The sequence below is a fragment of the Scylla paramamosain genome, chromosome 42 (assembly GCF_035594125.1).
Source record: "Scylla paramamosain isolate STU-SP2022 chromosome 42, ASM3559412v1, whole genome shotgun sequence".
Classification (NCBI taxonomy): domain Eukaryota; kingdom Metazoa; phylum Arthropoda; class Malacostraca; order Decapoda; family Portunidae; genus Scylla; species Scylla paramamosain.
Window position 1 is genome coordinate 2,071,875 of NC_087192.1, and position 15,982 is coordinate 2,087,856.

At 38.2% G+C, this 15,982-nt stretch overlaps 1 protein-coding gene across 1 annotated transcript; it reads right to left on the bottom strand.

The window, feature by feature from the left end:
- Window positions 1-1,338: 1,338 nt before the first annotated feature.
- On the bottom strand, window positions 1,339-15,082 carry LOC135093225 (TBC1 domain family member 25-like). Its single transcript, XM_063992213.1, has 10 exons — window positions 14,919-15,082; window positions 12,167-12,276; window positions 11,605-11,703; window positions 10,619-10,772; window positions 9,890-10,080; window positions 9,567-9,705; window positions 9,208-9,341; window positions 8,170-8,407; window positions 6,527-6,670; window positions 1,339-5,823 (listed from the first exon to the last, which is right to left on the bottom strand). Exons 1-10 carry the CDS (start codon window positions 14,979-14,981, stop codon window positions 4,735-4,737), a joined length of 2,361 nt encoding a protein of 786 aa, XP_063848283.1. The 5' UTR covers window positions 14,982-15,082; the 3' UTR covers window positions 1,339-4,734.
- Between the last annotated feature and the right edge of the window lie 900 nt (window positions 15,083-15,982).

Sequence of the window (15,982 nt, forward strand, 5' to 3'; positions counted from 1 at the left end):
CTCTCTCTCTCAGTAATAATTCAGTAATTAACTCATGATGATGAGAGAGAGAGAGAGAGAGAGAGAGAGAGAGAGAGCATGAGTCCCGAGCCTCCGAAGCTTTGAGTGTTCCATGAGCGGCGGGCGGGAATGCAGTTGGATAGTTGATTTGATTTTTTTTCTCAAAATCTGGACATACTTTGCACTGGAATATCTTTATGATAACGATATTAAATTGCTTTGATATCGGCCTTAATTCGTGACCTTGGAGGCTCCTCTCGGAAAGCTAGTAAAGGCGGCGACTCGGAATGAGCTGAACATAATAACCATTCCTGTAGTAACCATCACGCTACTTCCCATCTTACATCAACACGCATGGAGCTATTTACCTTTTCATAATGTAACTGAAACAGACAGGATCTCAGTGTAGTCTAGATGCAACATTACTGTACGTACCTACACGGTGGACATGACAGTAGTAATTTAATAATAATAATAATAATAATGATAATAATAATGATAATAATAATAATAATAATAATAATAATAATAATAATAATAATTGATTGTCTGCATGTTGTACGTGGCGCCAGTCTGTACTGTTATGTTCATTCTAAGGATTTCTACGTAGCTCCTTGGTTCAGCCCGTCATCGCTGCCTTTACTCCCATCCGCAGCCTTCCACGAGGAGCCTCCAACTTCCAAGGCCAGGAATTAAAGCTGATATTCAAGTAATTCTGTCTTGTTATTCCAGTGCAGAATATATTCCAATTGTGGGAAAATTAATCAACAACCAAACAGTAAAGCAAGTGTATTGAATTTTTTTCCTCGCCTCGAAGTTTCTGGGGCTCAGAATGTCCTCTCTCTCTCTCTCTCTCTCTCTCTCTCTCTCTCTCTCTTTGTTTGTAAATAAGTAGGTGTTCAATGTATAGTTTTTCCTTTCCAGAGAGAGAGAGAGAGAGAGCACACTGATAAGAACATCACACCTTGTAACCATTTCATCAAGAATTAATTCCTACAGATTACTATATGATCCTTATAAAAACATTATATAGCTAGATACAATATTTCTTAGTCAACCTTATTTTGAATCACAGACTAATGATGATGATGATGATGATGATATGGAGGGTAAGATATTAGGTGATGGGTGGTAAGTTTCATTATTGATGGCAAAGCTACAGTAGCCAGCCCGAAGAGAGGTGGGTTGTTATATAAATTGACTTAAATTTTTGGGCTGAAGAGAGGCTTTGCTGCCAGATATTGTAGAGAGAGAGAGAGAGAGAGAGAGAGAGAGAGTTTCAAAAAGGATAAGAGTATATATACTGCTAAAATGTGGAGCTTGTCATGAAAATCAGCATTAGCAATCTTATTTATTAATGCAGATATTTTTAACATCAAAAATAAAAATACACAATGCAATAGACATTAAGGCTACATGGTGAACCTGAAACTAGGAATCAAAACCATTCAATTGCTTCACCCAAGTCAACCGCTCATCACAACACCCCACACGCCATTCAGATGTGAGAACTGCAAGGACAACGGAGGAATATGTGTACTGTACATACAAAAATATAAAAGAGTAACCCAACACCCGATTGCTTAATCCATCACCAGCTCCTGTCACTCAACAAAACATACGAGTATATACACCTGACTACCGATGGAATGTCTTGGGAATGAAACTAAACCAACATAATTCAAGTCAAACACTATATGACTCCACCTATTGTATCACAAAAAATGTCCATCTACATAATTTGGAAATTATTAACACTACCACTAAATCTTGCTTATACACAACAACTGTCTTAGAAACAGATTTACCAAATATCTATGATGTGATTGGAGTATGTACAAGCATTTCACAGTGAGTATTTTGAGTGTGGTGTGTGCATACAAGAGAATCCTAGTGCAGGCTTGAGACAGGCTCCCTCATAGAGAGGCTGGCAAGCCTTTCTTAGAGGATTTGGATCATCCTGGCTATCAACCCATGGAATGAGCACATTGGCAATTTAGTTAGGTTCTGTGAAGAGTGAGCTATATACCATACTTCACGCCCTTGTGGGCACACGGACTTATGAAGAGCCTAGAAGTTTACGCAATTGATTATAATGAAAACTCAAGAAAACATAAACATGAAAATATATGGTAAATTCTGACACACTGTATAAATCAATGATTCCTGTCTCAAAGATAAAATATGAGAGTAATTTGATACGCCTTTCTTTGGTACAAATATCACAAGTGATAAGCTAGCTTTTCATCAGGGACACAAAAACAAAATATGAATAAACAGTACAAAAATAGAATATTCTGATTTATAATTTTAAATAATGCTGAAGTAGCTGCACAGTCATGCAGAAAAGAAATAAAAAGTACATGTCAAAGTGCCAAGAAGAGACTGTCAAGGTCTTTACACCACATTTTGTCTCCAGGGCCAAGGAGGGGATGACTGGAGGCACTATGGCTATAGATCAACTAAAGGGAAAGCACCAAGTCTCTTACAGCTCAAGCAGCTTATATATGAGCATAAAATCTGAAGTTGGCAGGGGAAAACTTGCCCTAAAATCCCTTGCCCAGCTGTTGATTAATACACTGCACTTGTTATTCTCATGTCATTTCCCTGAAAAAAAAAAAAAAAAAGTGGTGGCAAGGAAATCAAGTTCAGGGGAAAAAAACTATGTATGAGTCAGTTGAGGCATAGTTCTTTCATGCTACTCTAACCAACTCGCCAGCAGAATAGTCAACAAACGTCTATACTTTATCTCTGATGCCTCATCCCTTGCAGTGTCCACAGGACTTGTTTCCATCTCTCTCTTTCCCTTTTATCACTTTCTTTATGATACTATGCCTCATGCGGTCTACAAAAATTGTTTGGTTCATTTTCACAATGGAAACAAAGCAATCCTGCCATCATGAGTTCCTTCAACATAGTAAGTTATTAACCCATCATTTGGTTCACAATTTCACAGCATTATGTGATGCTGTCTCACTCAAACCATACAATGCCATGGTTTTCAATCTGCTGCATTCCTATTCAAGTTAATTAATACAGTATAGCTTTATCTGTTATTCTCACCACCTCTGTTTTCTCTCTTTGCAGTCATTTCACTATAACACATATCTCATAATTTTTTTTTTTCACATACACACACACACACACACACACACACACACACACACACACACACACACACATTTACTAGTGTCAGTACCTCCACTGCATTCAACAGATATATCACAGCATATTAACTTTTGATACTCACATTCATGTCTACATACATACTTAGACTAGTGTTTCAAATTCATACACTATGCAAGTCTCAACAATCCACAGAAAATTTCCTTTCAAAATCTCTCTTTATTATAATTTTCAAGATTCCAACAACCTACAAACTGCACTTTCTTTGTATTACCTAAATTATAACTTCAGCCTCACTTGCATAATAGAATTTCATGTCATGTACCAGATCTAAACACTTCAATAATCTTAACCCTTTAGAAAGTTCTTTTCCCTTGTTAACATTTCATTCACACAACACTCCTCCACACACTCCTCCTGTGTAACTTTTTTCAAACAATTTCTACTAGAATAGATTTAGATAAATTTCTTGACACAGCCAAATAACGATTGCTGCAAGAACCTTTATACAAAATTTTTAATTTTGCAGTACAATGTATTTCACATATTATGCATACCAAACTGGTATACATAATTATTTTTTGTAACAGCTTTGTATTTTCAGAAATATACAAAACCTAAGCCTGCCATTAACAAGTAATGGAAGCACAATATTTGTTCACAGGGCACTGCAAGAACACACAACACACCACATGACACTCGGGCTCACAGTGAGATGGAGCAAGATGAAAATCTCCCATTCTAAACACCACCAAAATAAAAATGAAAATAAAATAAAAGTAAAATATAGTGAACACATATCTACAAACTCAGAACACTAAGACTTAACAGACTAAACTTGCCAGGAGCAGGATCCTAGAAGTCCTGTGCTCCGGTACTCCTGTGTGTGTGTGTGTGTGTGTGTGTGTGTGTGTGTGTGTGTGTGTGTGTGTGTGTGTGTGTGTGTGTTTTGTGTGTGTTTTGTGTGTGTGTGTGTGTGTGTGTGTGTGAAAGAAATAATTAAATTAGTAAAATAAAAATAATATATTATAACCATTATATTTGAATAATGTACCTATGCATATAATTTAAAAAAAATGCAAGATATTTTAATTTTGTTCACCTACACATGTGTTGTTGTGCAGCTTAAATGCATCACTTGTGTCATTCTATGAACACTGACCTAACTTATACTCTGTCACTAATGTTTATGACATGCAAAAAGCACTTCAAAAATACTTGCTTAAGTATCATATCTTTGGCAAGTGAGTGAACAAGATGAGTTTGCAGGATAACTCTAACCTCAATGCACTAGATTGTTTCATATTTTGTGCATATGATATGTGGAATGTTGATTCTTTAGAAGCTACACATTGTGCATTTGGATACATGAATGCATGAAATACATGTGCACTAATATTACTTCTAGACTATCCATAAGTCCCCTGAATAGCTGACTAATATTCATGATCAAAAAAATTAGTCAATAAACAAACAAATCTGAAAAAAAAAGAAAACAATTAAACCTGCCATGAAAACTGCTAAAAACATAAAATATAAATAACAGGCAACTTGCTACTATTGATGTGTTGGTGATCACAAAGCTTTCAAGTCCCGGGGGATCCACAATCAACATGAGTGGTCATTGGAGGAGCCGGGAGGAGTGGTTTTAGAGCGTATCTTAGAAAAATCTAATTTGAGGTAGTTCTCAAACATGCGGCGTGCATGACCCAAGACCTTTGTCACATTATGCTGCCTCACCATCTTGTCAAAATACATAGCCAGCTCATTATGATCCATTTTGTTCTTAATTATATGGTTGCGATGCTGCAGCAAGAGAGTCACACACAAGAACATCAGGAAAGGGTTACCTCCACCAAACTCTTCGGGTGGGAGGAGGGAGGTGACATGCGGGGAGCCTCCGTCACTCATGGTCACCTGCCAGCCGGTCACCTCTGTCACTTCCTCGCAGGAGTTCACGCTTGCCGTCATGGTGTTCTGGTTTGCCCCTTCCTCCTCTGCCTGCTTGTGTTCCCCGTTAGCTTTAGGAACTAGCTGCTGGACATTGCTGGGTTTCTCTTCCTGACATACAATTTGCAAGTGCTGATCTACTTCTGGTGAGAGTGTAGCAACAGGGTTCTGCCAAACATCTACCTCCCCACCATCTGAATACACGGGAACACCAACATCTGTTGCATCAGAGTCTGAGAAACACCTTCGAGAACTGTTTGCTGTTTTTGGATGTGAAGTGAGTTTGGTGTTTGTGTCCTTGCTTTTCTTACAAATAGTCTTTTCCTTTAAAGGAGATCCTGGATTACTATCACTATCAGAATCTCTGACTTTAGTTAAGAGCTGGAATTCCCTTAAATTCTTTATCTTCCTTGTGTTCCTACTGGGACTATCCTCTGGGGAACTGCTCTCCTCTCTTATCTTATCTACAGTCATGGCAGTTTCTCCACTTGGTACTCGAGCTCGGACTTGAGAAGTGTCGATGGGCTGGGACCAAGTGCGGCTGAGTTTCTTCACCCCTGCTGTATACTCAGGCCCGTCACACTCCATGCTAGCTGCACGTCTACTCAGGATGGCAGCAAGGCACTCAGCACTCCTGTTTGACAAGCTGGACCGCTGTCTCCGCAGGGCACACACATTAGCAAAGTGGTTTTGTCGAGGGGTTGGAGGTGGCACAGGTCTTTCTACCTTCACGGGATTAAACTGTACCTGAAATTCAAAGGTTAAAATATATCTCAACAACACATTTGCTAATTATGATAGAAAGAGTGCAGATCACAGACAGTAGGATTGAAGTCTAAATCAAAATTTTTCATTAAGGATCACAGCTGAAGAAGGTCTATGTTGTATTTATAGATCTTAGAAATGTATATGAAGAAGGAGATTGATCAGCAGTGGGAGGTGTAATAAAGTGAATGGTGTGGGTTGATCAGCCGCTGAATGTAATGACAGCTTTTGTAATGATGCAAGACACATGTAACATGGTAGGTGACAATATGAGTACATTTTCTGGGATGCAAGGTGGTGTGAGGCAGGGATGTATGTAATTTCCCTATGCTTGCTTAATTAACTTATATATGGATAGTAGTAACAAAAATGAAAGCAAAGATTGATGATGCTGGAATGGAAATAAATGTAAGTGGTGTGGAACGAAACACAAATGTTGAAGAAGGATGCATGGTGCCAGTGATCTAATATAGAATTATATAGAAATCTTCGCCAATCACAGGTTCAGAGGTCACAAAAGACAAGAATGAAGGGTGAAACACAAGACATCTCGGGATCCTTAAAAGTCCCTTTCTGGCTTGTTTAGCATTTGAACATGGTACATGGTTGAGATGTGCAGAGACACTTAAAATGTGCTCTGCCAATCATGTCAAAGGCAAATACCAAGAGTGAGGCCAACACTTACCTCCAAGAGAGGCAGGGTTTCCTCAGGAGGGTCTGGGGGAAGGGAGCTCCACAGCACCTCCAGCATGTGCAGGGCGTCATCAAAGGCAAACTCACGCTTCAGCTCCAGCAGCAGCCAGCGATAACAGAAGAGCAGGTCATCAGCCTAAAGAGGGCCAATGTTAGCTCTACATTCCTGGGTAATGGAACTCTCATTTTCATCTTTTGAAAGTTATATATATTTAACATTAAATATTATTGCATTTTAAAGATTTCCAGTTTCTGGTTTTTGGATGAATTTTCATTGACAAGAAAACTTGTTAATCTTAAGTGCAACCTTAATCTGAGGTGCATACAGGAAGACAGGTTTATGTATGCTCATTACATGTGTATTTTGCAATGTCTGGTTAGTTGTGCTCATTTGCAAAAAAAGAAAGCTTGCTAAATCTTACAAGTATGAGCTTCTAATAAAACTGAGAGCTTCATGACTCTAACAGCAAAATGAGGAGAGGAAACTCTTGCTGCAAATGCAACATAGATTAATTTGCTTCTACTGAGTCACCAAACAAAATAAAAATGTCCTACATGCTGCATCTTCAAAAAATCTCAATTAGTACACCATATATTTTTTTTGCAATTTGCTCACTTCCATAGTTTTCTACTCTCTTTTCTTACATTAAAACTGATCTACATATCTTTCCCATTCATACCCTTTAAATACCTTCTTAAATACTCTTTCTCCTAACCTCTGGATGGATGAGACTAACTACCACATAAGGGTGTTCTTATCCATTCAGTAACCTTACAGTAACTCTTCCAGTTCTATCATCTCAAACATTTAACTCTTAACATGCCGATTCACTCTCCTTACACCTACATCCCATCTTGGGAAGGCTATGCTTACTGCCCTCAACCTTGAGGAGTCCCCATCATTTGGTCTCCATCTTTCAATACATACATAATAACAGGGTGGGAGTGCATCAACTTAGGTGGTAGCATGTCTGGCTACATTGCAGGAGGCCCCAGGTTTGATTCCTGGTCACAGAATGGATTTTTCTTGGATGACTACTTGCTCCCATGTTCACCCAGCCTCAAAATAGGTACCACTCAGCTGTGACTGGAACTATAAAGGCAGTGGAGAGAGGAACTGCTCCACATGCTGAGGCCTAGGAAGGGTGATGCTACCTGCCCAACACCAATGCTCATGATTGAGTACACATCTTTGTGTTATGTTTATAAGCACAGACAAGAAAATACTGTCCTAGAAGTTCTTAATGTCATTGTCAATCAACTAACATTTCTACACATGTCTAAAATCACCAATTATTGTTGTACCTCAAACTGATCTTTCCATCACCACATGGCTACAGAGTGTTATTCCCTCCTATCTAAAACACTCTGGCTCTTATAGTGCAACTTTCTCATCATAATGATCTAGGAGAAAGAAAACTATAGGAAAACACGTCGCATAATGCTTCTGGTGTTGAAAATTAGAATAACTATACTAAAGAATTAATCACAGGAGACATGGTGACACCGAGGGTTAGTAAATTGTGAGTTTCAAAGATAAAGTGTTAATGAAGGCTTATGAGGTGAGGGGACAAACAGATGGCTGACTGGTAACCTGATTCAGTTGGTTTCTAGCTTTAAGGCTTGACTGCAAACCTGGTGGAGACGGAGGTAGGTATAGTATTCTTCGTCATAAAAGATGAGCGCTTCAGTGAGGTGCTGGAACTTAAGGGTCATGGCCACTCCATCAATGTGGAAGTTTGAGTGCACACGGGCCATGAGGGCACAGAAGCAGACGTAGGCCTGAGCCTCATCCCTCATGGTCACCAGCAGAGGGGAGGCCAGGTCACTCATTCCCTGACAGTACCCAACAGAAGGGTGGTGCAGGGCATACCTGCACCACACAGAAATGTTAGTATATCCATGCATCAAGTCACACACTCATGCCTCTGTGTATTCTCTCAATGGTTTGCAATGTCTGTAGTTAACAACATCTTCCTTGGCAATCTGGCAAGTTCATATTCATGATCACATGAATCATATTTTCAACAGAGCACAGTTTGGAGAGATCACTCTTATTACTGTGATGGAAGCACTTCACAGGCATGCATCAAAGACAACACAATATGAAAATGCTATACTATAAATTTTCATGTTCATAGGAGAATAATCGTACATGCTACAATCAAAATTGTGAATCATGATTTTCATAAATAATTCTATGTTTACATGGGTCAGCCTCTGTCACAATAAGTAAAATAGATGGCACTGTGGCAGATCAGATTAGCAAGTAATGTATGTAACATGACAAGAAGTATCTTACTCCTTATCAAGACTAGTTTATGACTTATGTACAAAATCTCTATTTGCTTAAAGGAAGAAAATATGAGTGACTAGTGGACAGCTAAATCAAAATAACCACAGCAATTTTCTAGATTCAAGTTCAGAAACACATAATGATGCTGAAGTGAAAAAGGTGAATGAGTATATATTAGTAATGCAGGATAATATTGTGAAAAAATGTATAAAATTTATCAGACTAGAGAAAATATAATAATTTCTCAGAGTAGTAGGATTACAAATGAAATAACAGAGTACATAACTCAACACAGCCAATGAAGCATATTAGAGACCTTTAGAGGAAAAGCAACAACTGCCTCCCACACCAGCCACAGACAACCTGACAGTGCTTACGTGGTCAGGATGTTTGAAAGACTCTGGATATTGGCATTGTCGTCTGGGCCGCTGAAGTAAGGGTGGTGACGGTCAGTGCGCAGGACATCCTTGCGCACCATGTTGGTCACGTACTTCACTTCCTCACTCACCAGCTGCAAAGGATTGGAATTACAAACGTTGCTCACACACTACACACAACAAATATTTTGCAACAAATATATGAAAATCTAAAAAAGCAATCATGTCATATGGAATATATATATATATATATATATATATATATATATATATATATATATATATATATATATATATATATATATATATATATATATATCAATTTTTTTCAATTAAAATAGTAGATGCATGTTTAGTACCTCTTCATTCTGTAGGTGTTCCTGCCACACTGCCTTCAGACCCTCATACTCCTTGGTCTTCTGCTTCATGTAGTCCAGCCTCTCCCGCCCTGTGAGGCCTTCAGGGTACACATTCAGCAGGTGCTTCCAAACCACCTTTCTGTAATGTAAAGACAAGTCAGTATGTGGTGCTCTTATGGCAGTGCTACATTAATTGTTTTATTCTTTACCTACTTATTTTCATGGCTAAAAGAGAAAAACAAACAAAAATAAATCATGAATAGAACCATCATATCCAGACCAAGCATAAAGATGGCAGAGTTTAGTACTGCACAAGGTTTCACCTGAGGGAGGGCTCCAGGCCTCCGTGGTAGACACAGAGCCGCAGTTCCTTTGGGTGAGCAAGTTGCCCGACACCATTAAGCATCTGCTGGAACTCTGAGTCAGTGAGTGGAGGTCTGGCTGGCCGAACTGTGTCCTCACCCTCCTCATTCCAGCTCAGTACTTTCTGGACAGCTGATAATGTTTTTTCCATCTGTTTGAGGCATAAAAAATATCTTTATGAACATAATATCTAATGTGTATAGTTTCTTCACACTCTTCATTCCAGTTTGGCACCTTTTCAAAATTATATCTTTTTTTTTTATGTTTACAGAAAATTATTACAGTGAAAACAGTTAATAAATACAATAAAGTCCTGAGGAGATTCCCGAGAACCAGAGAACTTGACACATAGGATGCACAAAACGATGAGCAGTACTGGCTTTGTCTACTGAACTCTGGCCTATACCTAAGGGGGTAGCATTGTTAAGGCATACACAATATCACACAATATACACATATTGTGTATGTCAAGCATATACAATATCACACTTCAACATACACCTAACACAACATTGCAGATTCTAAAGACAAACTTTAAAAATTCTCTTCAGACTCCTTAAAAATCCAACAGGGACTGTATACTGGATTTAATGAGCATTATCTTTTTTATTGCAACATAGAAGTTTAAGAAGTGTAAGCTGTTTAGTAAACATGTCTACTTGATACAACTAATACAACACTTCATGCACCTTTTCCTTGAAGAGGCCTGGCAACTTTACTGAGTAGTTGTTCTTTGGCAGGTCAGGAAGAGACAGCTTGGGGATGTCCATGCTAGTAACTGCCTCCCAGGTGCCATTGGAAGACATTAAGTCAACCCTGACAAGCAGATAAGGGTCTGCAGATCTGTGGGGCAAACACTGTGAGTATAAAAAATAAATAAATAACAACAGTAATAAATAAATAAATAAATAAATAAATAAATAAATAAGTAAAAGCAGGAAAGTAGTAAACACACTATGAGGTTAGGTGTTCCTGTTGCAGCTAGTTAGGCAAAGATAGAAAAGTAATATAATACAGGCACAGAATTATAAATGGAGAGCTTTCTGAACACTATAAAATATATTAAAAGTTGTAGTAGTAGTTGTAGTAGTAGTAGTAGTAGTAGTAACAGTAGTAGGAATCTCCAACACCACACACAACAATATGGATCAACGAGTGTTCTGAGGTGATGCAAAGACAGGAAGTAGACAAAACAAAAGAAATAATATAATCAGCAATGAAACATCCTGTCTTAATTTTCTTCTTTCAGATACACAGATAAATAAACAGATTGGTATTTCATTAAATTCTTCCAATATATATATATATATATATATATATATATATATATATATATATATATATATATATATATATATATATATATATATATATATATATATATATATATATATATATATATATATATATATATATATATATATGGGAAATTACTAGATGTAAAAACAACAACAATAAAAACTGGTAAAATCAACAGCATCAATTATTATGAAATATTAACAACTACAATCACACTTCAGGTTAATGATGATCAGATGAGGGCCAGTAAAGCAATCCTGGTCTTGTATGATGTTATACAGCAATTTCAATGTCTGGTTCTTTGAGTAAAGATGACAAATGTGTACTTGAATAAATGTTAAGTATAAAAGTATACAAGAAAACAGATGATACTTACTTAACAAAGGCCATCTCCAGATCAAAGTCTGAGAGGAGCGGCACCCAGCAGGCCTCCGGAAAGCGGTCATCACGAGCTAAGTAGCACGTCTGGTAGTCTCTGTGGAGAAACAAAATAAAAGAATGAATGAGAAATAATAACAACAATTAAAAATAAAAATGAAAATATAAATGTACTGTTGTTAATATCATTACCACCTCCACAGCATCACTATCATCATCAAGCTGCTGCTGTACCTTTAACTTTGTGACACCTCTGGCAGAAAGTAGTTAGTGAAGTGTGACATCTGGTAGCAATATGATACACCTCATTATGATGTATATATACTTAACAAAGAAAACCTTTATGATTGGTTATCAAATAAGTTACTTAAATGCCTTCACACACACTGGTAATAAAACTTTTTCTAACATATTTACAGTACATACTTAATGTGCACATGCAACTTTATTTAAAAGTAAACCAATTTGCACATTACTAAATGCCTCAATTATACACCGAAAATGCACACAGTAACAGACATACTGCATTAAACGATATCAGCAATGGCGACGTTCCTTACCCTTTGAGATCAAAGGCTCGGGCAATGAGGTTCCTGAGCACCTCGTAGCCCGTCAGCTCCGGGTCAACACTGAACCGGCAACACTGTGAGTCCACTTCACATTCACTGTGCTGTGGGGAAACATTTGTCTCTCAATTACGTTGTATAAGCAAATTAACAAACTGGAAGAATTATGAAATAGATCTCCCTTGACCTGTCCTGATTCCTACAATAACAGACCTTACTGCAGGAATCACTATAGTCCGGATGCTTGAGAGACACAGGAAGATGTTGAAAAAGGAAAGATTTTTAGTAACAGAGAAGTACACATCATTGGAGTGGACTACAAGAAGAGGTGATAGCAACAAGGAGTGTATATGGAATGGAAAGACTATATATATAAATTAGATGTGGAGGAGAGACTACAAGTGTCAGTCACTCAAAGTTATTTCAATTACTATGTAAATGAATAGGTATAGTCCATGTACAATTTTCCATATTGTACACAGAACTATGAAGACTTTCAGTGGAATAATAAAACATGAAGAGATGAGCTTTACCTTCACACAAGAGGATGAAGGGAGTTTGTGGAGTGTGGTCAGAGAGAAACAAAATCTGGGAAACTAAATACTACATACATTTGATATGAAAGAAGGCAAAGCTGCAAATATAAATGCTATTACATATGAACTCTTGAAATATAGAGGTGAAACATTAGTGAGCATTATTATGTGCGTTCTATAATCTATCCCGTAGTGAGTGCAGGCAAAGCTGATCCAGATGGCACACCTGCTGCCTCCTCCCTCACCCTCAAGGCAGCTCACTAGTCCATTCACAAAGTTGTTGACATTTCTCAAATTTTTAATAATCAAGATATTTATCAATCTGCCTTGCATCAACCCAGTTCTTTTATTACCAATAGGAAACCAAAAATATCAAAGCATTAACTCTTGGGAAAATTGTGGAAACAAATAAACATCTGTATGTATATTATTTTCATAAACTCCTTCGTTGTAAGGGGTGATGATACTGTGGCAGTGACTGTTGCTTCAGGAGCTGTCTTGTGTAGGTGTACTGGCCTTTCACATCCTCCTTATTTCTTGACATTCAGTATGTCTTGAAAAGGTAGTTACTTATGCTCATATTATATATATATATTCATAAACTAATCCCTTCACAACAGTGACATGCACATCCCCATAAACCTACAACTGTCATCTATCTTATCACAAAATAATGGATGGAGATCCACATTAAGTGGAGGCATGACAGATATAGTGGTGCACTACATGTCTTGAATCTACACACTAATATCTCCTGCTCATCAAAGTATCTCCAGGAATGTAGTTGTCAGATATGAAGTCTTACAAATATTACAGTCGTTATGGAAATTGGTGTGAAAAATATTAACTAAAAATGATGGCAAGAAAGAATTATATTATACAAATGTGAAAAAATGTAACAGACAGGCATACACACTCTCCCAGCACTCGATACAGCCACTGTTGAAAAGAGGGTGATGTTTTTCCTGAACTAAACCTGGCATTATCTATAGCCAATAACAACAGCTGGGTTCTTGCTCCATTTGTTCGCCTCCATTCAAAAGTACAAATTTCAGTATAAACTACAATCAAATCCACCATTGCAATTTTCATGCACACACACACACACACACACATATTTTTCCACAAAGCACAATGACACAATGAATCTCTTACACTTAGCCTTGGTGTGGTCTGGGTAACCTTGAGCCTATCACTAATGTTACTAAAAAGTCATAACGTTTGGTTAGCTTTAATTTTGAATAGCACTGTTATGTGGCTGAGAGATTCACCCACACAGTAAGTAGTTAGTGTAGCTTTCTGAAGATCTAAGGAGCAATACCCCTGCCCACTTGAGTTAATATAGTGTTTGTACATGGCGTTTGTTTTCCCTGTCCTGAGATCCTGAAGACTGACCAACTGCCGCCTGTGATGACCTAGTAGGGCCTCACCATAGCTCATAAGGGTCACTGGATCACTGCGGCCCTCACCACAACAACAACAAGAACCAGAATCCTAAAATCCAACTTTCCGACCAGATCCCCTGCACGAGAGAGAGAGAGAGAGAGAGAGAGAGAGAGAAAATTATACATAAATTGCTTGTCTACTAATTGAAGGCCTCCATTCAGTAACAGAGCCACAACCTTCACTCGGGTGTGGCACAAGTGTTTAACAGGTGTGACTGCCACCTGGTTAAACTTTCCCTCAATTCCCTGCATCTTCTTACTTCTTAGATACAGGTTGGGGGGGAGGGGGGAGGGGCTTGGCTGTACTGTCATGGTGCTGTCTTTATCACAACCCCGACTTTTTGCTGTTGCTGTTTGTCTCTGTACTGTCAGTGTGAAGATTCCTTACTGCCTCACTCTTAAATTACAGGCTGACTCTTAATCTTCTCCTGTGAGTTACTGATGCCCTGTGGTTCTAACTGGGCACAGACGAGTACTGCAGCACAACACAGGGGCAGGTCACAGCAGCCACCACCTGTCACCTGTCACCTGTGCAACACCTGACAGCTGGCACACTCGCAACACTGCACATCAACACCCCTAACTTTACACCACCACACCACCGCACCACCAATCCACCCTTCACACCACTCCCACAGTCATACACTCCCAGACACACATACAAACACACACGCGCGCAGGTATATACAAAACAATACAGGTGAGAGAGAGAAGGTCACCTGATGGAAGGCTGCCTGACGGGATACAATTAACTGCTCTCCCCACCTGGATGACTTTGATTCTGACAGCGTCCCTCGAGGGGGTTGCTGTCGTCAAGGATGCTGCCATTCCGTGAGTCAGTGGGCGAGGGAAGGTGTGGCAGAGTGTGGCCGCTACCCGATGCCAGCTGACGCCTCCATGACACACCACGGCTCAGCCAATACTGCCACTATCTCAGAGACCGCCGACACTTTCATTTATCTCTCCACTTTTTATTCATACTATAGCTTTCAAAAAATTTTCCAAGTATATTTTAATCTCTCACTTTTCTTGTATATTTCGTTACGATATATTGCAGTTTAGTTATCTTTGGCAGTATGTTTAGAGATTACAGGTATTTCTATATCTCTCACTTTTTATTCATAGTAGGGTTATTAACAAGTTTTTACGGGTGCATTTTATTTTTTTTATTACTTACTTATTTATTTTATTATATCTATTTATTTTTTACTTTTTTTTTCTGTTCATATGTATTTTGTCATGACACGCCGCAGCTCAGTTAATATTGGCAGTACATTCAGAGATCGCGGGTATTTGTTATCTCTCTCATAACTCTCTTTTTATTCACGGTAAACCTATTTATAAATGGCCAGACCTACATGAGCACATTTAACTGAATTTTTCCCTTAAAATCAGAAAAAAAGGTGCCTTAAAAACCTCGATCCCGTTCATGGCCAAGAGCAGAAGTAATTAGAGGCGAGAAGAATGTAAGGGAAATATTATAAAATGCCAGACTAACTCGTTCAATTTGTGTCTCCCCGGAAAATGTATTAACTTATGAATATAACCTATTTATTTGCCTGCAATGACAACTTTGAGCAAACTCCTTCGTGGTCCTATCAACGTTGAATTGATTGCTATACGATTAAGTGGAGATAAAGTAAGCCACGGAAAAAAAAATAAATAAATAACATGAATGACAATAGTGATAAACAAGTTGAAGTGTTTAATGTAGGTCTTACCACAGCAAGAATACTAGTATTTAGGTCAGAGAGAGAGAGAGAGAGAGAGAGAGAGGTGGGTCATTCTTTGTATTGTTGACTAATCTTTCGTCAAATGTTAAGTGAATC

What these genes read in the sequence shown, in the direction of transcription:
- LOC135093225 (XM_063992213.1), bottom strand. Translation starts at nt 14,981, where the DNA reads ATGGCAGCATCCTTGACGACAGCAACCCCCTCGAGGGACGCTGTCAGA. An exon ending in CTGGAGATGGCCTTTGTTAA is followed by an intron (nt 10,773 to 11,604) that starts GTAAGTATCATC and finishes TTTGCCCCACAG; the next exon opens with ATCTGCAGACCCTTATCTGC. An exon ending in CAGGCCTCTTCAAGGAAAAG is followed by an intron (nt 10,081 to 10,618) that starts GTGCATGAAGTG and finishes TGCCTCAAACAG; the next exon opens with ATGGAAAAAACATTATCAGC.